General features: G+C 48.1%; 1 protein-coding gene across 2 annotated transcripts in view; it reads left to right on the top strand.

The window, feature by feature from the left end:
• The window catches only part of LGR6 (leucine rich repeat containing G protein-coupled receptor 6), a 148,907-nt gene that overhangs the window by 99,141 nt on the left and 24,291 nt on the right, over positions 1-25,475 (top strand). The window contains exons 5-8 of one of the 2 annotated variants that reach the window (XM_075521641.1): positions 1,283-1,498; positions 9,928-9,999; positions 23,508-23,576; positions 25,097-25,168. In XM_075521641.1, the coding sequence (XP_075377756.1) occupies positions 1,283-1,498; positions 9,928-9,999; positions 23,508-23,576; positions 25,097-25,168 (429 nt within the window). The remainder of the gene's footprint in view (positions 1-1,282; positions 1,499-9,927; positions 10,000-23,507; positions 23,577-25,096; positions 25,169-25,475) is intronic. The other variant, XM_075521642.1, reaches the window with a different exon arrangement.

Raw genomic sequence — 25,475 nt, 5'->3', positions numbered from 1 at the left:
GGAACAGTGCCTGGGGGTCTGCTCCGGTGTACAACTTTCATCAAAAATATTACTTTATGTAGTCAAAAATACTAATTTCTCTACCACATTCCTTTATGGAGGATCGTTGATTTAAGGGCTGGGCCATGACAGTTCTGTTAACTTCCTTCTCTCATACTTTGATAAGAGACAAAGTGCTTTCTCTTTGCAATTTAAATTCAGAGATCTTTCCTTTAGATAGCTTGGAAAAATAAAATAAGCTCTGCTGGCCATGGGTGGAAATCAGAATTTTCTTTCTCCTTGGTATAATTGGTTCCTGGTATTCCATCCAAATTTGAAGTGTTTTCCTCTTATATTTTGATTGTAGAAACTACAGATAACACATTGTATCCTTCTCACCACTGTTGAAGACATCTTTAAAAAGGAGAGATGATTCCAAAACCTAGTTTTTAAACTTTTTTTTTCTTAATAAGTTTAATATTTTTTGGCTTCTTATTCTATTTTGGAACAAAAACAAGTCTTAAAAATTAAAGTTTCTCACCAAATTAAACCTCAAATTTAACCGCCTTAAGGTTTCCATGATAAAAAAAAAAAAAAACAATTGGCAAATCAAGGAGAAAGAAAGGCCTGAACATGTGTGATACAGAGAGTGCAGGCTTAATTCCTGGGCCATGACATATGGTCTGACTCGTTCACGGTGCTTTTGCAGGTAGCTCTGGCTGTTCAGATCAAACGCAGGACCCCAAGCAGGGCTGCCACATATTTCGCATTTCCAGACAAATCCTTTCCTTCTGGAATGGGGCTTTGGCCACACAATTTGGCTGTCCTGCCCATCCCACAGCAGTGGGTCTGAGAGGGCTGTGCGGTACCCCAAACAGGGCTGTGCCTCTGCAGGTCGGCTCAGGCAGATCCACAGCAAGCCCAGCCCCAGGGGATGCAGCTTTGATGCTCATTTTTAAGGGGGGGTGCCTGCAAGCCACAGCTGGCCAGTGTCCATCTGGTGGGTCTGTGTGAAAGGACTTAGCCCAGCCACTTTGTTTAAGATGCTGCCCTCAGTTGGCAGCACTAAATGGCCATCAAGAAGGGATCATCCTTGGCAGTGGTCAAACACCTCCAAGCACAGGCAGGAGCCTTGCACCGAGACCTCCTTATGCTAATCACTATTTACAGCCTAATCCAATCTCCCTGGCCATCAATCCATCCCTCCTCGGCATCAAAACTCTCTTTGAATAACACTGTGGGCACATAAAGCAATGCTAGATCCGTCTCTCACTTATCCCCACCCTGTTTCTTTCCCACCCAGACGCCTGGATGCAAACCTTATCTCTGTGGTGCCCGAGAAGAGCTTTGAGGGGCTGGTCTCCTTGCGTCACCTGTGGCTGGATGATAATGCCCTGACGGAGATCCCTGTCCAAGCTCTGAACCACCTGCCAGCGCTGCAAGCCATGACCCTGGCCCTCAACCAAATCTGGCACATTCCCGATTACGCCTTCCAGAACCTCAGCAGTCTCGTGGTGCTGTAAGCCTTCTCCACTTGTTACTCCCTCACAGCCACAGCGTCCTCTGGCTGGGACAAGGTGCTGACCGTGCCTGGCAAATGGGGTCCTCCTCCATGGAAAGACCTGGTGGTCTCTCCCCAGGAGCAGCTTTTTGCTGCAGGGGTGGCAGGCAGAGGTTTTGTTCATGAGAGTCAAGGAATCCCCACCATTTGATATGAAATGCTAAAATTGCCTCTTTCAATTTTTTCCGCATTTTCCCCACTTTGAAGAGCCAAAAAGCTCCCCAATATCATTCAAGAAATGCTTTGCATTTAAAAAAAATTCAGTATCTGGAAAGAAAAAGCAGATTTTTTTTCCTTGAAGATTCAAGCAACAAAAAGCTTCTCATTTCTATATCCCCCTCTAATCCCTGTGTTAAAACTACAGAAATTTCTATCAATGTGAAAAAAAAAAAAAATGCAGCAATCTGCAGTCAGGTCAAAAAACAATTTTTTCCCCCTGGAAAACATGCCAAGAAAGCTTTTTGACCAAACATGATTTTGAACAAAAGGTCTAACCTCAACACCTTGTCCAAGCCTGTGCGTGCTTACTTGCATGACTGTTATATATGCAAGATCAACTATTCTTTGCAGTGATCACAACGTCATGGTGCATGTTGTTGTCCAGTTTGTATTATAAACATTTTACTGGCAGTGTTCAGAGCAATGTAGAGGACAGTGCTGCTCTCAGAGGGTACCTGGTCCAGAAGGGAAACATTTACTCCATGGGCAGTGAGACACACTAAAACACTCTGCAGCCTGTAATCAGAAAGCAAACCAATGTCTTTGGCAGTTACATCAGGAGGTGCCTCCTTTCAGTCAACAGAGGCTTGTATATTATCTAGCTTTTCAGAGGAAGTTTACATGTGCAAATTAGCTAGTAATTACTTTTTTGGTGTTGATTAGCAAGTTCAGGTGTGATTGCCAATTACTATCTACATGAAATGCTACCTTTTCATTTGGTAATATGTATTGATACCAGGATATTAAGTAACTTCAGCATGTGGTGCCTTAGTGAAAGTTTAGCAATTATTTCGCTTTCAAAATTTAAAGTGTTTACTGAAGCCATTTAGCATAGAAAGTGCTTGGACAAAGCACAGTCCAGAGTTTTACTAAACATCAACTTCAGCTGTTTAGACAAAGCATAAAGGCTTATTTAGGAGAAATGCTAAAAGCAACTTGAGAAATGTCAAATAAGTAGTTTTCACCCACAAAAGTGCTCATTCGACAAGGCATCCCATGACCATCATAATGCAACCACTTCATTCAGCTTTAATAGCTAGCACAGAGGGTGAGCTGACATTTGGGTTTTTATTTCAGTCTCAAAAGCATGCTGCTTTCATTCTGGTTTATCCCATACTTTGGGTGAGAAGCAACTCCTTAATTAAACAGGCAAGCTCAAGAAATAAAAGTCATTGACCATTAGGTCACAAGGGAGAGAATAATGTCCCACCACAGACAATTGGAAGGGAACACATGTGTGATCCTGCCAGACACTGTGGGACACGATGCTAAATTTTTGTGGGATCGCAAGTGTTTGGCAGAACTGGTCCCATAAATCTCTCCCATGCTTCCATGCATACCCTTGTCAGCGTGCAGCCAGTGGAAAGTCACCCAGTGTTCTTCCTGCGCCCCTACCAGGGATGTTTCCCTGCTTCGGACTCACCCACCAAGCAGAGAAGCACACGCTCCCAAAAGCCAGCCAAGCTAGGCAGTAAAGTTTGCGAGGAAACTTTCCCTACCAGGATGCAGATGATATATATGTGCATTCCTCTGGAAGTGTCTGAATTTGCACAGAGATTGAGAAGAGCTGGCTGCTACCATAAATGCCAGGAAACTTCTAGCCTGAGAGGTATTAAAATGAGCACCTGGGGGAGGAGAGCCAAGGGCAGATGTGGAGGAGCACAGGGGAATCTCTCATATACAGCCTGATTAATACTCATGGACACGGCTGACCACGGCTGAGGGCATGACCTTCCCAGGTGCAGAGATGTGCTTTTCCTCCTCCACACACCTTGGGCCTTTGGGATTGATGTGGGTGATCATCCAGCACTGACACAAAGCACCAATATCAGAATATACAAGCCTCAATCTGGAACAAGTTAAGGGGTTCAGTCTTTGCTAATAAATTACACCTCTGTTGAGGAATTCCCTGATCTTATTCCCCTCTATTGCTGCTACAGGTTTCTAACTAGGGCTGCAGGGTGTTCAGTAAGCAGAGCCTCATGTAAATCACTCATCATGAAATCTATGAGTCTCGGTAATTGGCACCATCCTTTCCCCAGCTTTGATAACAAGGGCTTCATGTGCTGTGATGTTGGCACTGTGCTGCTGATGGCAGAAGGGAGATGGCTTCTTTGATCAGGGTGGCTCATGGGACTAGGATACTGACAATCTTACCCCCAAGTCTGATCTATTCAGGACAGAATGTGTCTTAGCATCTACAAGCAGAAATAGTCCTGAGTATTTTTCAGCTAATGATTTGTGTGAAGCAAAGGGTTTTTTACAAAAAGCATCTTCTTTCTTGAGCATAAAAGATTTTTCATTTAGAAGAGAGCATCTGAAACCCCCATGCTGCTGTGCTGACAGGCTGATAAAGTGCATGACAGCAGTTCTCGTTAGTGTCCCTCATCTTCTCTGTCAGCTGAATTCAGCAGAAAGTCAACTCCTAAACCAGGAATCACAGCACCTCTTTCAGTCTTGGTCCCCAGAAGGGTCCACTAGCCCTGCAGTAAAATCTCACATGGACAAATTTGGGCATCTTATCCAGGAATTACCCCAAAGCCACAGACATGTCCTTGCTGCCACATCTCTGAAAAAGATGCTCCACTCCTCTTACCTGGCCCTGACCCTTGTCTGCCTGCACACAAGTCTTTTGAAAACAAGGACTCTGGGAAAGTTGTTTTCCTGCCACTACCAGTCAGTTTTGCTTAACGCCCCCTAATTCTTGCACTCTGTCTCTACCTCCTCTGTGCCCTCTCTGTATTTGTTACTGTCTGTCATACCCTTCCCTCATCGTGGCTTTTCCAGTCCCCATCCCCAGTTAGCTGTTTTGCAATCAGAAGTTAGGCTACATATCACACTTGTTTGTTCCTCTGCATCTTTGAGGTGGAGAGACCAGAACCACACACTGTAGCAAAGACAAAAATGAACAATAAGTTTATACAATGGCATAATGCTGTTCTGTAGCCCATTTTCTTTTTTCTAGTCGTTCCTATCATTTGATTTGCTTTTTTGACAACTGCTAAACACCAAGAGCTCCTTCCTGCAGATATTTAAGAGCCTGTTACTCCATATGCTCATATAAGACTGGTTTTCCCCCCTTTACATCACTTTACATTCATGCAACCTGAATTTCAGCTGATGTTTTATTGCTGAGGACAAGCCATTCACCTGCAAGTGCTTCCCTCTTAGGTCATCCAGCAAGACCTTCCAACTGAATGTGTTGAGATCTGCAGACAGTAAATGAAGGCTATTTAGCAGACTTTCTCTCTCTCTCTCTACCAGCCTGGTTTAGTGACTAGAGGAGAAAATTAGTTTCCAAGACTCCTGGGTTCCCATTCCCATTTTGGTCTTTGTTCTGGTGTTACTCTGGCCAAAACTTTCAAAAGGGACCACTGATTTTCAGTTTCCTCCCTGCCTGGGAGCAAATGTCAAACATCTCATCCCTGCTTTCAGGGGAGCTGAGCACCAGTAGTTTCAGCTGACATCTGTGGGACTCAGAGCTCCCCAGCACAACAAACCCCAGTCTATTAGATCAGTGTCAGGATGAACCTGTGCATCTCTACCTTCACCTGTACAAGGGAGTTAAGAAGTCCCTCTCTGAGAAGTTCTTGGGAACCTCGGTGTTGGCGGGGAGTGCCAGGCATGTGCAATTCATTATTACTAAGAACAATATCACATGGAACATCTGGGTCCCATTCATGGGCCTTTTAATTTGAAAAAGTGCCTTTTCTCTCTGAGGACCAAGCATGCTGCCTTGGCAAAAGTGAGCTTCCCTCTCCAGCACTTGAGGAAGAAGCGAATAGCACTCCAATGCACCCCTGACAATGTCACTTCTGATCGAGCTTTATTCTTCACCAGACAAGTCTCATGCTGGTCCTTCACTGCTGGAAATAATCCATGGGAATTTGCACCATTTATGATTTAGATTTCTCTACTTATCCATGGACAAATTGAGGAAAAGGACAATTTTGCCACAACAGAGCTGGAAATTCATTGTGGCAATGGCTGGTCCAGTGGGAGAATTCATATCATGTCAGATTTGAACTTGGTTCAAATCATCTAATGCAAATAACTAATGGAAAATGTTTGCATTTGTCCTTTTTGAGAAGAAAAAATGAAGTCATTAGAAATGAAAGCAATGGAGAATCCACCACTTCTCTTTGTAGTTTGTTCCAGTGGTTAATCATCCTTAGTGTTAACAAAAAAAAAAAAAAAAGCTCATATTTCCCATTTGAATTTTCTTTGGCTTTGACTTCAGACATTTGTTCTTATTATTCTTTTCTCCACTAAATTACAGAACCATTTTAGTACCCATTTTCTAACCAGGAAGAATCCTATATGTTATGCTGCACTCATCCCCTTGATCTTATTTTTAATAAGCTAAACAGATTGAGTTCTCTAAGTCTCCATCCTAGTTTTTTCCAGCCCTTGGATCATTTTTATTGCTCTTCTCTGCACCCATTCCAAATTATCAACACCCAGTTAACAATGTGGGTACCGGAAATACATTTAGCCTTCCAGAGCTGTTTTCACCAGGGCACGATGCAGATGTAATATAATTCCCTTTTCCTTACAGCCTACTCTCTTGTTCATGCAGACAAGGACCTTTATTGAACCAGTATTTAGCATGCTAGCTCAACCTGCTTTCCCTTGTGTGTAAGACAAATTGACAGAGGTGCCCTGTCCCCTTGGAGGTGGCATTTCCAGAGTTGGAGCTCGCAGTGCTAATGCCTGTGTTGGACTGTCTCTCACTTCAGTACGAGACTGTTCTCCAGGATCTTTTAATCCACTGGAAAAATATATGGAAAAGGGAGTGAAATGAAAATGAAACACATTCTACTAGGAGTGCTGCAGGGATTTGGAAAAAACTCATTTATTCACAATTTGTGATAAGAAATTGTTGGAAAGGATAGAAAAATCTTCCTTCTAGAAACTGCTGTGCACTTTTTTTGTGGGCACAAATGAATCTTGTAGGGTTGTTTTTTTTCTGGTGTGCTTCTAAAGTCTCATCACCTGAGACACCAACCAAGATGAAGCATCTCTCCCAAGCCTGTCTGGGGGATTATGGCCATTTGACATTCTGCAGCGACTGTAATTTATGCTGCCTTTCAGCAAGGCACGGCATGGGTTCACCTGCCACAGCAGAGGAGCTAGCCTGGCTCATGACATGTGGTAGCACTCGTGCTGCTGCAGGAGCACATGGGGCAAAATGTCTCCCATCCTGCCAGAGGTCAGTCATGACAATTGCTTTTGCAAAAAGACCACTGTTTTCTAATGGAGGTGCATAACTGAATAACAGTCTACATGCCAGCCCACAAAAAGCAATGGCTGTCCCGCTCCTTCCTGGGCAAAGCTGCTCTCATGGATGGTTGCCCAAAACCAGCCTCACTCCATGGTACTGCCCTGCAAAGGGAGATACACAGATCTCAAAGCTCGTTGATCTTACTGAGGACAGTGGTGGATAGTAGCTCCAATAGGAATAGCAAGGCCTTAAAGACTTCTCATGTTTTTGCATCACAAGAGGGTTGTTTATAGCCCAGAACCAAGTATCTCAAGCTGCTATCAAACCAGCTGTAATTTACAGGGCAGAATATAACGTCGTGTGGGCTGAGCTCAAATTGACAAACACTGGAGATGTTGCAATTCCACTTGTTAAAATTTGTTTACCAGGGGAGAAAAAAAGGCAGGATGGAAGAAAGGAACGTCTTTTCAAGTGTTTACCTTACCAGCTCTCTTGTTTCTATTATTGCGGTGTGGGTGGGTAACAACTCTAGAGTTCAGCTTGGACAGCAAATTTTTTTATAACTCTCTCTTTTGGTTGCTCATAATTTTCTCACCAACAAAGAACTTCCTTCTGATGATTTTCATTACTCTGCCTCCAAACAAAGCACTTTAGAGCCAAATATAAACACAGCAGGTGATTGCTTTTCTATTCTCTCTCCTTGCCTGACTTGAGCGATACTAGTCAGCTGCTCAGCATGTCCGAGCTTAGACAAGGTGTCCTGTGGTACCACTCCGACAAAGCTCCAAGGAGCTCACATCTTCCCCAGCATTCAGCATTTCCTTTCTCCCCACACTGTCCCCTTGCAGCAGACAGAGGTATGGGGCAAGGGGTTCCTGTGATACCTCTTGCTGTGACTCCAGATCCAAACCCTTGATTTGCCAAATGCAGTATCCAGTGCTCAAAGGGACCCAAAACTGTTGGCACCATCTTGCACTGGAAGTGCCAAGTGAAGTAAGGGCAACATGATCTGAAGCTATCCCATAACATTTGATAGAGGAAACCACCTGGACTGGAACTTCTTTTCTTGTGACAAGGAGAAATTTCTCCTGTTAGATTCTGATTTTGATCTCAGCTTCTTTTCTCCTCTAAGAGTCACAGTCAAACACAGTTTTCTTGCAGGCACTTCCTTTTCTTTTTTCCCATTTGCTCAAAGGAGCAAACATATTTTATCACACATCTTTCCCCTCCCTTCCCCTTCCTCTGAAATGTTTGCATGTTCTCTTCCCAACGACAAACATCCGTCTTGGGCTGGTTTCTGTTTTGCAAGCCCCTACCAAACTGCCCTAGAGCCTGGCTGTTCCTCCACTCCCAGCTCCCTCCTGTTTTACCCTAGAATATTTGGCAGTGGGAGCTGCCTGTGCTCAGCCAAACAGCACACACTTGAATCCAGGTGGAGTGAGAGATTTTTCAAGCCAAGACAGATTTAGATCAAGCAACAAATAACGAAAAAGTCATTGATCCACCTGCCAGTGTGGAGTCTCCCCCAGGCTCTTGGAAAGAGGCAGCAGTGTTAGACAAAGGTTGGTGCGTCCCTGAGCATGGGCAAGGGAGAAAAGGACCCCAAAGGCAAGTGGTGTGGCAGCAGATTAACCACATGGCACTCTGTGTTAAAGGAGAACCTGAACGGTAAAATGAATTGATGGGGAAACCTACCCTGACAGAGACCAAAGAGGGTATCAGGCCCTGGAGGACCTTACCTCTTTAGTGGGCATTTCTCCACACAGACCATCCCCGTGCAAGCATGGACATCACTAATGTGCTTAAGCACAGGCTGGTAGAAGTGCAGGCTGGGCAGCAGTGGGTTGTCTTCTCCTGTTTTTCGGCAGACTTTCTACAAGCTGCTCCAAGGTCTCTCTATATGGACTTCAAGGTGCCCTTGAGTGGTATTTCAGAGGGAGATGCACAATGAGCCATGTGGCTCCCACCAGCTGTAAAGGAAGCCCGGTGGCTAAAACACTCAGATGTGCACACACACACACAGTCTCTGACAATCAGAGAGGAGGAATCCAGGAATGAAGGTCTTGGGTTTGCCAAAAAACTGAGACATGGGAGTAAGAGGCCCATGGAAACAGAACCCAGTAGATGGGACTCCATGGGAACTCATCACCTATGGAGCTTCCAAGGCAAAAATACCCCAGGTGGCTTTGCAAGCTGGGGGTCCCCAACACATGGCTCTCCAGCACCAGCATTAAGGCTGGGAGGTCCTGAGCCCTTAAGCACTAGATGTTTGTGGCATGTAGCACCTGGATAAAGGGGCACGGGGAAAAAAATTGCTGCCTTAGTGTACAGAATGTGTATCAGCCTGTCGCATAGCCCCTGCACTTCAGCCAGGCACTCTGAAGCATTAAACTGAAGACAACTTTCATTGCAATCAAACTGGAGCTAATCCAGGAACTGGCAGCATTTTCTTTTTTTTGCAAGTGAAGATAATAAACTGTGACTAACAGGATGATTTTCAACTCAAAGCCTTCTTGCTGCTACTAAGGCTCTGAGCCCAAATATGACTGTGTCCTTAGATAGCAGCCGGTGCCCATGAACAACTGCTGAAGGCACATGGCACTTTGTAGGGTTGGGCCCAATGTAAGGTGAGATCTAGAGAGTTTCTTGAAGCTTCTTGCTTAAGCATGTTCAGCCAAAGTCACCCACCAGCTGTGAAAGTGGAGGTCTCAGGGAAACTCCTACGTCAGCCTGGATTTCCTGGGAGAAATGGGAGCTCTGTAGCTGCTCTGCAAGCACTATTGCACCTAGCTTGTGTCCCATGGGGCAAGAGAAGGGACCTTTTAACACCCTTAGTCATCCCAGCCCAGGCTGTGCTCAGCTTGCAGGATGTCCTTGGGCCATGGCTCAGATTGGCAGGAAAAAGTCAGCTTGCATCTCCACTGAACATCTTTTTTGTCCACAGGCACTTGCACAACAACCGGATCCAAAGCCTGGGAGCCAACGGCTTTGATGGGCTGCACAGCTTGGAAACCCTGTGAGTCACCTGTTTTCTTCTCTGTGCTAAAGAGCTCACGTGTTCATCCCCTCCAGCACAGCCCACAGGAAGGGGCAGGTGTTCTCTGGGTCAGCCCCACTGCACATTCATTCGTCACCACGCCCTGAGGGCAGCAGCAGGGCTGGCTCCAGGCACCAGCCCAGCAAGCAGATGCCCAGGGCACAATGCTGCCTGGTGTGGTGGCAGACTGGGCTTTCTCCCTGCACTTGTGTGCAGCACCTGCACGTGCGGCTGTGCTGCTGCTGCAGAGGGGACTGCGCACGTGGCTAGAGCAGCTGGGAGGGGGCTCTGAGGCCCTGGACACAAGTCTAGTCCTGGTGCAATCCAGAGAGCTTGCACGCATGCCCTGCTCAGGGAGTGTCCCCACCTCCTCACCACATGCACATGGTCCCAAAGCCTCCTAAACACCTGACTCCACCAAAATCAGGGGCTGGCTTGAGTTCAAGGCTGGTAAAATCCTTGGGGATCTGGGGAATATCTGTCTTTGAGATGGTCCCATGTCACCTGGCATCACCCATAGCCAGCTGACTTCATCTTGTACCATGTTCTTGACACGGCTGGGTAGGCAATCTGTCAGGAGACCGCAGGGGAAGATTGGAAGAATGCAGGCAGGTTGCAGTAGGGAGTGGAGGACTTGCTGATGGAAGAAAACCCTGTTTGGGCTCTAACCCCGGCAGACCACGTAGCAACATCACAGCCTACATCAGGGCAACTTTATTCTGCAGCCAAGGTGGTTAAAGCCACCCTGCTGCCCATCCCAAGCAGGACAGAGCTGCAGAGAAGAAGCTGGGTCCTTATTTACCATAGGAAATGCTAAAGGGCTTCCATTGCTCTGGGAGATAATTCAGTTTCCACAGACACTTGAGCTGAAAGTTCATTTCCCCTCTCTTCCCCCCTGCTCCTGCTCCAGCACTTTCTTTGCCTTTTGTTGCCCATCTGAGATGCCCCCCAGCATTCAGGGGAGCTCAGCATCGCCCTTTCTTGCTCTCAGTCCCCACAGGAACAGGACTGCATAGCATTGCGGGGACGGGGCTCTCTGCAGGGCTGCGGCAGTGGCAGTCCTGTCCCTGCTGACCAGGCAGCCCTGGGAGTGTTCGACCTCCAGGAGTTGTCCCCTTGGAGCAAGGGCCTGCCTGTGGCCAGGCTTTGATGGCCCAGACTTGTGCGTGTGAGTATCGCACAGCCCCCATCCTCCACAAGCTGCCTGCAGCTGCAAGGACAGTGCTGTGGGCGAGATCTCCAGACTCTCCTCCGCATCTGATGACACTGAAGGAGTGTCTTCAAGAGAGTGAGCTGGCTTTTGCTCCTCTTGGCCTGAGCATCTAATTCTCACCTCCAGGCCAGCAAGTATTTCAAGGCACTGATCTTTCAGGAACACATTGTTCCTTAAGTGGAGCCATCCCCCTCGTGTTAATCTCCAGCACTCACCTGCCCTGCTGACCAAAGCTGGCCAAGCTTTGTGGCAAAAAACAGCCAAGCATTTGGCTGCAACAGCCCAGCCAAGCTGCTAGACCTGCATCTACCTACCACCTCTCAGCTCCTGTGCATGTGGAGACTATTACAGTCTCCGCACATACCCTTTAACTGAAATTATGATTACATTCTGTTGACAGCACTTAGCACATTTTCTTGGCTTATGGAGGCCAAACTGTGCTCTCAGTTACCCTGTGGGCGTTACCTCCTGGAAGGCAGCAGGATGGTAAAAGTTGGTGAAGACAGAAACTTCTCCAGGGTTCCTAAAATGAGTATTTGTGGCTAGATGCTGATTATAAGCCAGGCACAATAGTTGAAGAACTGTAGAAGTCGAGATGAAAAAATTTGGTTTGGGCTTTTCAGAAAAGCCTAGGAAGGTTTAGGTGCAGAAACCTCTGTTCCCCTAAGGGAAATGTTTCTTCTCATATTCAGCTAGACAGGGAAACTTGTATTTTTATCAAATGCAGCCAAAATTTTAAGAGAAACAGCACTCACTGCTCCATGCAGGTCTCAGCAGCGTGCAAGCTGCCTATCCACAACCACACTGGACGCCTACTCCAGGTCCTACCATGTCTGCAAAAACAGATCCCAGTGGAGCATCTCTGTTCTTGGAGAGGGCTTGGTCCTGATATTTTAGGAGGGCAGCAAATCTAGAAAGAGGTAACATGAAGCCAGATGAATGACTTCATGTTTCCCCTGCATTGACCTGCAGCTACTGTGCACAAGTCAGCTCTGCCAGGTACTGAGCAAGAGCAGCTCTGTGTTTTCTGTGCTGATGGCAGGCAGGTAGATGTGCAACACCTGCCAGGTCTCAACCGGTCAAACACCAGCATGTAATTGGAGAAAGCAGCTCCAAGAAAATTTTCTGTCAGGGCAAGATCTGGCTGTTCACCAGCCCCCCTAGCCTCCTCTTTCTGGGAAGGAAACCTGGGCAGGCAGGCTGGAAGCAAGTCAGAGCCACTCTGGCCAGCTTCCCAACAGGGTTTCGAAATAGCCTTGAAACTTAGTGAGATTCCCTCACCAGTTCTCATAAGCCTGAGATGACACAGAGCAACGCTGCAGGGCTGTGGGAAGAAACCCCAAGCGTGGCTGAGCCATGAAACCAGGTATTAGACAGCTGAAGTGGGTGACACTTGGAATTTTTTAGCCCTCTCCCAAAGACATGGAGTAAATAAGAGTGTAAATGTCCTTATGTGACATGTTCTTTTTGTAGCCCCTTTGGGTAATGAACTAGGTAGATACTTTAAATAGGGTGTAAGCTCAGGGGGTGCCCATAGGAGATGCAGGGCACAGCCAGCATTGCCCAGTGATGAGTAGAGCAAGGCCAGCTGGGCGCAGAGACTTTAAATACCAAGGAAAGGACAACCATAACCCATAGGCATGCCCAGAGCAGGAGACCTGAGGCCAAGGGGAGTATTTGGACCCCAGCAAATGACCTGGTGCAGTGGGGTGGGAGAATCCCAAGAGGGTTTTGGGTGAGGAGTGGGGCGGTGAAATGAAGGAGAAAAGAAAAGTCGAGGGGAAGAACCATCTTTTGCAAGAAGTAGGAGCAAGGCATGCCAAAAGCTGAGACTCCAGCCACACTGCTCTTCACGTTGCTTTGCTGCTCCTGCTTCGCCTTGTAAAACCTGCCCTGTAGTGTATTGCTTTACAGGCCTTTTAATGTGTGCTGTAAAACATTGGGCAGCATAACCGGCTTCCTGACATTTGGATGGAAGGGTCTTAACTTTTACATTTCCTGCTTATGTTGGACTTAATTTCTCAGTCTTTAACAATGCGGGGAGAAGGGGAGGGGGATTAGATTATACCTGTTCTGTAGCGTAAGCCTGGTAAGTAGGGATATTTATGGAAAAGTTGTGTAAAGAGAATTCAATTGCAGCCAGGAGCATCGCTGCAATGACAGAGGTGGATTCTTGGAAATATTCAGATCTTGTACTCGAGGCTAGGGGCATGGTGCTAGGGGACACAGGGCTGTGTTTTCAGAGAAGCAGCAAGGAAAAAATGCCATCCAAAGCCTTGCATGGTGCTACAGGAGCCAAGTTCCCCACTGCTGTATGAGGACAGTATTTCTCATGGGAGATCCCTGTGACATGAATTTCTACAGTGACACTTGTCTTGTGCCCAGGTTTCCTCCTTACCACCTTCGCCTGGAAAGCTGACCAGTGTCCTAAGGTCCTTGAGCTTTGCAGCCAGTCTGGATGCAATCTAAAGGCTGATGAATAATTGCCTCATGCCTTGTAGTGCTTGACTTTGACCTCATTAGATAGATTGTGATGATGCTGAACTTAGCTTCTGCTTCCCTGGAATATAAATGTTTCATAGATCAGACCTGGAGGGGAAGGTGAATGCATGAAGTCCCTCCAGACAGCCAAGCCCCAAGTCAAGGGGTAGGAGACCTGAAACTATGCAGCCAAATATATAGCTATATATATGTGTGTGTGTGTATATATAGTGCTTGACAGATAGCCATGGGGAGGGCATCTAATCTTGGGAGCTGAATTTCAGAGCTGGCCCCTAAGTTCTAGCTCCAAACACCAACACATACAAACCATCATTTAGCACTTCCCAGCTTGACTGCTATTAGGGAGCCCTCAGCCTTGCCAGTGTCCCCATGGAAAAGCAGGGCAGACCCCAAACAGCAAGAGGAGACTGCAACTGAAGGGGTGGAGAAGTTCCTGCATGGATCTTCCCATGTCTTCCACTGAAACAGTACTACCTCACTGAAAACTCCCCTGGGCTGGAAGCTCTGCTTTGAAGAAAAGGAGAAAGTGTTTTTTCTCCCATCAGGACTGTTTTGCCCAAGCAGGGAGAGGAGGTGTTGTGGCCCTGAGCGCTGGCTGCCACACACACGTGGCAAGGAAACCCATTGAGGCAAGTCCTTGGGGCCTCTGATATGGGGTAGACAGGTGACAGCAGTGGCTCCAGCAGGTCTACGCTCTTGTGTGGCTCTCAAGCACGGATGGACTGGCAGTGCTGAGCAGCGCCTTGGCATGGGTACGTGCAGGGTCCCCCATGACAAAAGCCACCAAATGTCCCCCAACACCTGCTCAGGGCTCGAATTTGAGCTGCTGAGGCAATGGGAGAAATGCAAAAGTAAGAGCTATGGCCCTCCCAGTGGTCCTGTCCACGGACGTGGCCGAGTCCCCTACATACATGGAGCACGGGCTGAACTGAAAACAGGGGCCTGGGCTCCTCCCTGCCCTGGCACATGCAACCAGACAAGACCCTGATGTTGGCAGAGAATGAAAACGTGTCTTGGCAGCGTCCTGTCTCCCCACCCCGCAGCAGGGCTAAGGTGGCTCCCGGAGCAGAGGCAGGGATGGGAAATGAATGGCTGCTCCCCAGGACCAGCCCAAAATGCTGAAGGCCTCCGGGCTACAGCCAAATTAGCAATGATCTGCCCCAAAAGTGCTGCTTCTCTGATTGTTCGGGCATCTCCGGCCCATGTCTGACATGGATGTGATGGGGCAGTGGTTCAGAGAGGCCCTGCAGCCCTCGTCCATCCCCTCCGCCTGAGATGACCCTGCTGATTCCTATCTCTCTGACTTCTCCCTCCCCATCCACATCCCTGCCAGCTCCTCTGCTCATCAGACAAAGGAGATAAATCACTTGGAAAGAGCAAATCTCCGTTCATTTAAAAACCTTTTAATTTATTTTTAAAAAATAGTGCTAATAAATTAAAAACGTCTCCCAGAAGGCCTGAATCCAAAACCCTCTGTCTCCAGGCGTTTTATCTGTCTAACCTTGCCTCACAGGAAATGCCCTTACCACAGGCTTTCGCAGCGCGCTGCCCTATTATCCGGGTAATTAGTCGAGTCTGTAAATGCAGAGCAGAGCTGGAACCTACCGACTCCTCCGGAGAGTTGGATTTTCTAAGGGAGAAAAAAAAAAGAAAATTAATATAAAGTGCACCTCGGGCAATGAAGGCAGGAAGAAGGAAATGGGAAATATCTCCACCACAGCTCATACAAGGGTTGTTTAACCCTTTTAGGGCCAGACAGGCTTTGCTGTTACCCTGGAAAACTGGCTGCCAAGTGCTACCTTGCTCCTCAAGTGGCACTTGTCTCCATCAGCATGTTTAATTTGAAACCTTTTGTGCAGTCTCTTGAAGCTATTCCCAGTCTGTGCAATTCCCAAAGTAGCTGATGGTTTTGACTCCTCCAAGTTTTCTGCACTGAGCTGCTCTGTTGCTTCCTCAGCATCCTGAGGCTCCAGCCCTGCTGTATGTCAGCGTGGGTCCCTGGGCAGCTCATCAGAGGCAGCTTGGCTCTACAGTCCCATCCTGCCCTGCCAGAGGAGGGAGGGGACTTCAGCAGAGACTTGGGTACCCAGATTCAGGGGATGGAGAAAGGAAGGGGGCAGGTGGGTTTTTGGAAAGAGGGACCACAGCTCAGGGCCCTGGTTGCATGGGTCCCTGTGTCTGGTCCAAGAACAGAGCTATAAAGTGCATTGCCTGCTCTGATCATCTGATGTAAATAGAAGGTGACTTTTCCAAACAAAGACACCTGTAAAACTGAATTGGCAAATGCATGAAGCACTGTCTGGTAGCATGGGGACCAGACACTTCCCTCCTGTGGTCTCCTTGGGCCAACTGGCCCCAGTTTGCTGTATCTTCTCTCCCAAGAGCAGAAGCCTGGACTGCCAGAAATGTGTCCTCACAGATGCAGCTCAGGCTCTGAACCAGTCGGGTACCTTCCAACTGGTTTTTGAGCTTTGGCTGAACATGACCCCAAGCAGACATGATATTTTGCAAGATTATAAAGAAAGAAGACAGAAAGTGAAGGCAGTTCAGGTGAAAAGGTAGTTCTGGAGCCACTGCATTTTTCCATGGGTTCAGCTCCTCTGTAAGGCTTACCTCCTTCACAGGATTCTGTCTGTTCTCCCTTTGCCCACCAAATCCTCACACCACCCCTCTTGCATCCTGCCAGCCTGGCTCCCCCCTCCCTGGAGTCACTGATCTTGCAGTGACAGAAGCACTGAGTCTCCCCAAACCATGGGTCTCCAGACATGCTTGCTGTGACCTGTCAGAGGTCCCCAACTCCTCTGGCTCCTTGGGCTTCATTTTGCTCGAAGCCTTCCCCTCGGGCACAGACCCTTTCACAGAGCAGCTGAGGGAGAGCAGCTGCCTGTGCCGGAGGAGGGAAACCTCTGCCTCCAGGAAGGTGTGAGGGTGAATTGATTGCCTGTGAAAAGGAGGAACAGGCACTGCAGGCAGCAGAAATGGCAGCAGAGGCAAGCTGCAGGCATGTCTTCACCGTGGATGTGCCCATGCACAGAAGCTCTGCCCCCACCCCACGCTCCCTCCTCCCAGCAGCAGCACATTGCAGGGGACTGGAGGCCAATCACCAGCAACTTGGGCACCTTGGGGGGTAGGTAGAGGTCCCCAGCTTCCTTCCCGCAGTTCGGAAACACTCTGCTGTAGACCAGGCTTCCTCGAGCCTGCCTTCTTCCCCTGCCTGGCAAAGTGCAGCAGCCTTCTCCATGCCTCTCCTGCCTGAGTCATCAGCTCCATGGTTATTGTCTGTGCATCCCAGCGACCGAGGTCCCCGCTGCTCCGCTTTGCGGTCAGCTCCTTTTGTGTCTTGTAAATGATATGTGCATGGCAGCGCCTGTGCTCCCAGGACCCCCCACGAGATCCCGTTCTCAAAGGCTTATTTCAACCTTGTTAAATAAATCAAACGGAATTGAAAACATATTTAATCCGGTACCTTCGTCAGTTAGAGAACAGACAGAAATACTGGTTGGAACAGACACATTCTGGGCACTGCTGCGTTTTTAAATGGAGAACAGAGCTGTGCGAGGAAGGATTGGCAGCTGCAGGCATACAAGGTATGACCTACAGAGAGGTCCCCCCCGACTCCAGCAATGGACCTTTCAGTGCCACATAAACCCTGTAAAATGGTGCAGCACTGTGTAAGTGAGAGGCTGGGAAGTTTCCAGGCCAGACTGTCAGAATGGATCCTTGTACAGAGGTTGCTGCTTGCTCCTGGCAGAAATCAGGTACCATTAGCACCTGACAACCTTCCCACGGTGTGGGGGCCCATCTCTGCTTCTTTGGGACACCCATGAACTCTGTTGCACTCCATCACAGCCTGGCTTCTCCTTATAATTTTCCCAAAATGGGCCTTTCAAGGACATGATTAGTTTCCCAAATTAAAACACTGACCTTAGTAGATGAATCCCATGATAGGTCATTTCTCTCTCCTGCGCACACTTGAGCACCCCCCTCTTGTGTGTCTCCATTTAGGGGATGGGCGCACGGCTCCAGGCTGGTGGAGTCAGGCATATGCTCTGTGTCCTTTCGCACCCCCCTTCCCTCCTTTCACTTATTACAGGCACTTGCTGCATCTTATCATCCAGACCATGCTTGGGAAGGGCACACCCTCACCGCACATATTAGTCGCTACCAGGAAAGCAGGGTTTATGCTGATGCTACGCAACAGAAATATGGCACCTCATGGTGCAGTTACTTTTCATCCTCCGGACTAATCAGGCAGCTCTTCCCAGCTCAAGCTCAACCCCAAGCCATGACCTTGATTCAAGGCATCAGGGTAAAGCAGTCTGGCCGGTGCCGGGCAAGAGGTCAAACTAAATGGTCACGACAGCCCCCTTGGGCTTTCAGACTACCAATTAAATCATTTCCAGTGCTTGATTTGGCCACAGTAACCAGCACGGCTAGCAGCAGCGGTAATTACATTTACTGGCAGCTTGACTAGATGCCAGCACAGGACAGGTGGAAATGCAAGTCCTTATTGAAGGCTGCACAAAGTCTCCCTCCAGGGTGCCACAGTAACATCTCGAACTGCACTGGGACTGAAATAGTCAGCAAATGTCCCATCTCCAGCTTCTAATCTTACTGCATCTTCAGGTTTATTAGCTGCAAATTTGTGGTGTTTTGTGGCTTATGGAAGAATTTATAGTACTATATAATTTTTTTTTGGCTTCCTGTGTGGAACCACTAATAGTCCCTAACAGGCAGAAAATTGACCTGAGACTCTTTCCCCTCCTTCTCTCCTTTTGGCCTGACTGAAGATATTAATAGTTCCAGGCTGCGTGTTGTCAGCTTCAAATCACCCTGGCAGTTAAAGCCCAAAATAACTGTGCCTTTGATGTCAATTTACTTTTATTTCTAAATAAACAACAGGGTTGGTTAAGATCTTCCAAATATGAAGCTATAGGCTCACTCTAGAAATAACAACAATGGAAAGCCAGCCAGTTCATTGTGTCTTGGGCAGACCAGGTGACCTTTAAGAGGTTTTCATTTTAACTAGAAGAACAGACAAGGCTCCTTTTGACATCCCACTGTGATGCCTGGAGCTGGTAACTTGGAGCTCAACTCCAAGTGATTTTTTATAGTCATTTCTCTTGCACATCATTTCTGAACCTCTTGGCTGGGTGATTTTGCTTCCAAAAGCCCTTGATAATGGGCAAAACTCTCTTCCTTATGCCATGCCCATTATTTTTCTTTTTTGTTATGAGGCTTCTCTATTGTTTTGGCATAGCCATGGCCATGGTGCATTGGCATCCTTCCACCAGTTAATGCTGTCATTGGGTCCACTTTCCCAGGTGTGCCAAAAAGGGCAGCACCCCACAGCTGAGAGACCCCATACGTAGCGTGCAAAGCCTTGGGGCAGACCCCAGAGCCAGGGCAGCTGAGACTGGAGCAGTGCCAGGTCCAGTTCCCTTGGGCCAAGAGGCCTCCCATGGCCACCCCAGCCCATGTGCCACAGCAGTGCAGTGGGGATGGTGTCACCTGGTGGCAAGTTTGGCTTTTTGCAGCTTTCCCCACATCATCCCAAAGCTGGAAGCAGTGGGAAAGTGTCAGAGCATGGAGTTGGAACCAGCAAAGCATTGCCAAAGCAGCTCAGATAAGGCAGGGAGAGAAAGGGGACACTTGGAGGCGTTTTCTACAGCATGTCCATTTTCTATATCCACCCAGCCCCTGGAAAGGGTTTGTAAATGACATACAGTTCACTGACACGCTCAGTGGAGGAAATTTTGTTGCCACTGAAGTCAAAATGCAAAATCCTCCCCAACCCACTGAGTCCAGATTCCTTCCCATCTGCCTTGACCCTACGCCGGGAAAGAAGCTCTGGAGACCCACCACCGGGTGCACAGGCTGGGCTAATTCATCACGGGAGAGCAGGCAGAGAGGCACGATGTCCGGGATGGGGATGAATGTAGCCCTGCTGCTATCAGATGTGTGGAAAGGCCTGAGGACTGAATTTCACTAAATGAGCAGCAACTTCCCCACTGCCATGAACATTTATGGCCTCCCCCACAGTGAAAGTTGGAGGCTGTTTCTGGGCCATTGCTTGAACCAGAGCCCGACCCAAGTTCTAGGAAGGAAGGAGAAGGGAGAGGGAAGCCACCCTTGTGTCCTGGTTTGGGTCTGGGCTTCAGGGAGAGCTGCCCTACTGCAGGGAAGAGGTGACACCTGGGGACCATCTCAGGTACCAGCTTCTTCCAGTCTCCTCCAACCAGATGAACCCCCCAAAATCAGCCAGGCTTGGCACAGGGCAGCGCTGGAGGCAAGTCAGGGTGGTGCGAGCCGCACACGGATCAAGAGCAGTCAGCTGCAAGCATCACTCGGGGAGCTGTTAACAAGCACAATTGGGTTTGTTTTCCAGGAGGGAGGCTCACCTCACCAAAACCCAGGAAGCACCGGCAGGAGCGAGCACAGGCACATTGTCTCTCCTGAACCGAGTGGGGTTGCTGGCAGCCAGGCTGGAGCAGCTTGGCTACACCTGGTTGCACTTCCACTTTCCAACAAGCCCAGTATATGCCAGCATTCAGAGATGGCTTTTTACCCAGAGGGAGCTGCTGAACACAATGCTCTTTGTATCTGTCAAGTGCAGGGGGGAGGGAGGGACCGAGATGCTGCCAGGGCTGGGAAAGGTGTGTGTTTGCTCAGGAAGAACTGGTCTTGTACATACTTGCACACACACGGAGGTACAAACATAATCTTCATCTGCTGATGAAAGACCAGCCTGCCTGGAAGAGATGCGGGCTGGAAAGGAAATGCATTTTTAGAGAAAGACAGGAGCAAATATTACAGCACGCTGAATTATTCCTTGTAAATAATACTGGTTACAGATCAAGCTCCCTTTTTCTGTTAGTGAATCACAGGTGAGCCAAGCCTCCTCTCTGTTAGGCAATATTTTCCATCTGTCAACTGCTCACAGACACGTCAGGTATCGCTGAGGAGAAACTCAACCCTGCGCCATTGCACAGAGCTTCCCCCGGCATCAGTGACACGACGTCGGTGGGCTGAGCGTCATCTGGGGACGGGGCTCGCAGTGCATCACGCAGCTCATCCCAGCTCCTGTTTGTGGTACAAGGGAGGGAAGCAGCGCGGGCAGACACCCAGCCTTGACTGACCTCTGCAGCTTCATGCGCTGCTGTGAAACCTCACTGTAACCTCAGGAAGTCACTGCAGGGCGAGACTTTTAAAGGTATTAAGCACCTTACGTGCAGATAAAGATTTGGTACTGTCAGTCAACTTAGGCTGCTAATGCCCTCTGATTTCATTCAGTGCAGTGATCTGAAGGCTAATGGGATTTGACTGATGCTTTCAAAATGCCCAGTGGTGTCCTGTCTGCACTTCTAATCGCTCACTCTCTTTGGAAATCCACTCCTGTGCCTCCCTGAGCTTCGGTGAAAGGCTGTGCATTGTGAAAGCCCTGCCCTGTCTTCCCCCACGTAACAGAGCCTGTGTAATGTGAGGCACTCAGCGGTGACAGTGATGGATGCCTGACAGGTACCATCGACAGAAACTGGCTAAGAGGATCCAAGCAGCTGATAACGAGCTACCTGCGCCTTGCAAAGAGTGAGGCGTATGAGCAGTCATGTGTTGGGCTATTTATTCGTAGACAGCTCATTTGGGGCTGAAGCAAAGACGACTGCAAAAAATCACTGATCTGCTTGGACCCAGATGAGAACTGTGTCAGAGCAAGCTCTTTAGGAGATGCAGAACACTCATATCTAATAGCTGTGAGCTGGTGTGAGGAGGGGACACGTCGCTCCTGTTTCACTCCCGGGCCCTGGGGGCATGCACAGCAGCTTCACATGTGCTGGGACTCTGCCGCTGCATTGCAGGTTGGACACGGCAGGGAGGCAGAGCTTGTGATCTTGTCACCAGCCCTGTGCTCCTCCCTGTGCTCCAGCACTGGCAATTATTAGACTATGTGAACCCTTTCCAGACCTTGAGAGGTAGGTCCTACAGGAGAAGGATTCATTTGCTCAAATCCATACACGTAGTGCAGGCAACCAGACTCCCTCTGTAACTGGAAGAGAGAAAGTAGCCCTTGGTGTGGGGAGACAAACCCTGCCATAGCAGGACCTGCCGCATCCTCTGGGCTGCAAAGGGAATCCAGCAACAAGGTCCGATATGGACCTTGTCACAACTACCCAAGAAAAAATCCACCCAAGTCAACCTCATTCCATATTTTTCTTCTGGTTTTGTCCCCTATCTTGTAATTCCCTGACAAGTGTTCCCTAGGACATAAGTCATATAAGCCTGGAGTCCTGGAAGGCACAAGACCAATTTGGAGAGACTCTCTGGGTTGATTTACTGTGTAGATGCCTACAGGGCAAAGCCAAGACAGTGCTGTAGAGTAATTCCCAAACAGGGACACTGGTAAAGGAGAAGACTATGTAAGAGAGAGGGGGGCCAAGAGAGATCATAATATAATTACCATGCCTGGGCCCAGAGGATGAGAATTACAAGGTAATTGGGCAGCAACTCATTGCTGTGTAAATGCACGGTTATTTCTGTTCCGTAAACCACAATCCAGGTTACATGGTAATTACTTTGAGGTCCATTAAGTGTAATTATACAGTAATCTCCAGGAGCCAGTAATTACCTTCATGTTCCAAAGTATCTACCACTTAAAACTCAGTGAGTTTCATGCAGGTAGGAAGCAGTCGCATGGTTTTCAGACTTCAGTGTCTTGGTCTGTGGGATGGCCAGGACAGGGTCAAATGTTACCATTTCAGCTGGAACTGCCTTTCAAGGGAGAGCATTGGGCATGTTAGAGGAGGAATGCTACACAGCTAAAGCCCAGCCAGTCTCCATGGGCCCCCTCCAGTCACCAGCAGGATCAGTACTTTCAGAGGACTGTTCATCCCAGGCTGCCAGCAGTGCCCCGCAGCTCAAATAAATCCTTTTCCAGAGGTGCCAGCCCATCCTTGGAGAACAAATACAGCCCACCAGGTTTTATTCAGGCTCAGATGTCTCTTCTGGTTGCCAAGTCAGGGCAGGTAAACCTTACACTTGTCATTATGACCAACATACTATATTTTACTTAATTTATTATACTGCAAATCAAGCTTAACACTCAGCAGCGTCGAAACTTCTTGCACATCACTTCCATCTTTGGCTCACAGTTTCCAAAGTGGGGTTCACTCCAACCATCAGAAGAAGACCTAGGCCTTCCCATAGCCCGCTCTTCCCACTGGTCCCAGTCACAGCATGTCCCAGTGGCAGGGAGATCCAGCATCCCCAGGACAAGCACCAAGGGAATGGTCCCCTGATCCCCTCTGCACCACAGCGCGAGGGGGCCCAGAGAAGTGCTTTCATGGGACTCACACAACTGAAGCTGCTCTTGTGTTTCTTGTCCTTCATAAAATCCCATTTTGACCTGCAGAGGCAGGAAAAATGACTCACAGCCAAAGCCCCTGGGAGTGAGCTCCTGGGAGAGGGGCATGGGCACTCTGGAGATGTGAAGCAGCAGCACAGTGCAGCGCTGGTCACGGAGGGACTTGGGGAGAAGGAGTCCAGATGGCAGCAGCCATGGCTTGGCCTGGCTCTCGCCTGACAGTGCTCCTAGCAGGGAATATTCCTGCTGCAGGAATGTGTTAGATTTTGTTTCCAGGCAGTGGCTGGATCGGCATGGTAGGAAAAACGTCTCCCATGCTTAACAACCAAGTTTCCATTCCTTCAAAGCACAGTTACACTCTGTTGAGTTCCTACAGCCACGTTAATGAATGTTTTTCCCTTCTCTGTCTTTCAGAGATCTAAACTACAATGAGCTGCTGGAATTCCCTGGGGCTATCAGGACACTGGGCCGACTGCAGGAGCTGTGAGATTTTCTATTTATTCCTTTTCAAAAGCATTCCCCAACAGAGAGGGACCAATAAAGAGTCATGTGTGCTCCAACTTGGGGAGACCACTTGGTCCAAGATATTTCCCAGCCCTCTCTACCATGCACATAAAAGCAGTTCATCCCCTTAATTTCCATCAGCTCTAATCACCTCACCATCAGCTTCTGCACCACAGCTGGTGGAGGGGAGTGGGAGATCCCCCATCAGACTTGGAGCAGGTTCTTCCTGCAGCTCTTCATTCTCATGTGGCATCTGATGAAGTCAAAGTCCACCTGATCTCCAGCTATTTCTAATGTCCATTCCCCAGCTTGGGACCACAACCATGGAGTTATCTGTGTTGTTGTGAGGCCATGGCTTCTGCAGGCCCTGTGCCGCCTCCTCTGATGTGCAGAAACTGTTTGATCTACCTTAGGGCAAATTTATAATAGGGAATTACAAAAGTTTATGACCATTTTAGTGGCTAGCTCTCTCTCTTCTAACCGGTCAATGTGGGAGACACTAAAAAGGGGAAACCATCCCACTTTAGCACCCACAAAGGTAGAAGCCCCAAGATGGGGTCAAGATGAGTTATGTGGATCCACAGTTCCTGTGGACCCTAAGACTATGTCACACTGGTGACAGGCTGGGGTGGGACAAAAGCAGCTGCTTTGGTGCTTCTGGGAGGCTTGGAGTAAAAATCTGACACTACTTTTTTCTTTTACTGGAAGAATTTCTTGTCAAGGAGATTTCTCAGGTCAGACTAGATATCATCATTACTCTGACATTCAAAATGAGAATAAGATCCTTAATCCACTCTGAGATGGCTTTTGAAATGCCCATCACTAAATAAGAGACAAATTTCAAACAGCTATCCAACTAATCACTCATGCAGACTCCTCTGGGATTAAACAACCTGGGCATCACCCAGAGCCTGGTCTTGGTCCTGGACACAGGATCCCGTGGCTGCCTTAATGTACAGGAGATCATTAAGGATGTACAGGACATCATCTGTGTACTGTGGCCACAGAGCTCTCTTCTGCTGCAGAAGTTTGCTGATAGAAATTTTCTCAAGCTTAACCAAAAATATCACAGCTAGATCTACAAATACTTTAAAGTCACATGGGCCAATAATTCATGGTAGGCTGCACTCTGGTTAACTGCTGTGGAGCTATAATAGAGACCATCCATAAAAACTGTAATTCCTGGAGGGTATAAAATGTGTTTTGTTTGCTCCTGTTGCCTGACCTGTAAAGTGTTAAACCTTAAGTCTTGGTGGGTTCAGTGGAGTGACATATGGAGCACCAAGCTATACACAGAGTAAATGGAACAGAATGAGGGCTTTATCCTGCCAAAGGACAGATCTTGTTCATTTGCTGGGATGATGCTACACCTGGAACAGAGCCTACACCTCCTATTTTATGTGTTTTGAAGGCTCTCTGCCTTTATAAGTGTTGAGGAAAGAAGGTGTCTCCAAGACTTTCTCATCCATTAATATCAAGATATTTGTTTCTCCCAACAGCGGTTTTCATAACAACAACATCAAAGCTATTCCAGAGAACGCATTTGTTGGGAATCCCCTCCTCCAAACAATGTAAGAAAATTAAACAATGTTTCTTAAATCCTTATATCCCCCAGAAAGGGGCATTTCCTGATGTCTTTGGTTGGGATTTCTGACAGTTGTCAGCATGACCACAATTTGACATTTGTTGTATATGGGCCAATGCAAGCTGAAATCAGCTCCTTCTCAGCTACGCCTCAAGTTTTTTGCCATGGGTTCTCCTTTCCCCACAGCTGAACTTTGCTGCAGTACAGGCTGATAACAACAAAAGAACAATATATGGGTGGTCTGCATGGAAATCTTGCTGTGCATAACAGGATTTTCTAAGCCCTGGTTGACA

The sequence above is a fragment of the Mycteria americana genome, chromosome 20 (assembly GCF_035582795.1).
Source record: "Mycteria americana isolate JAX WOST 10 ecotype Jacksonville Zoo and Gardens chromosome 20, USCA_MyAme_1.0, whole genome shotgun sequence".
Classification (NCBI taxonomy): domain Eukaryota; kingdom Metazoa; phylum Chordata; class Aves; order Ciconiiformes; family Ciconiidae; genus Mycteria; species Mycteria americana.
Note: the sequence above shows the minus strand (reverse complement) of the source record. Positions and strands in the feature narration are given on the sequence as shown.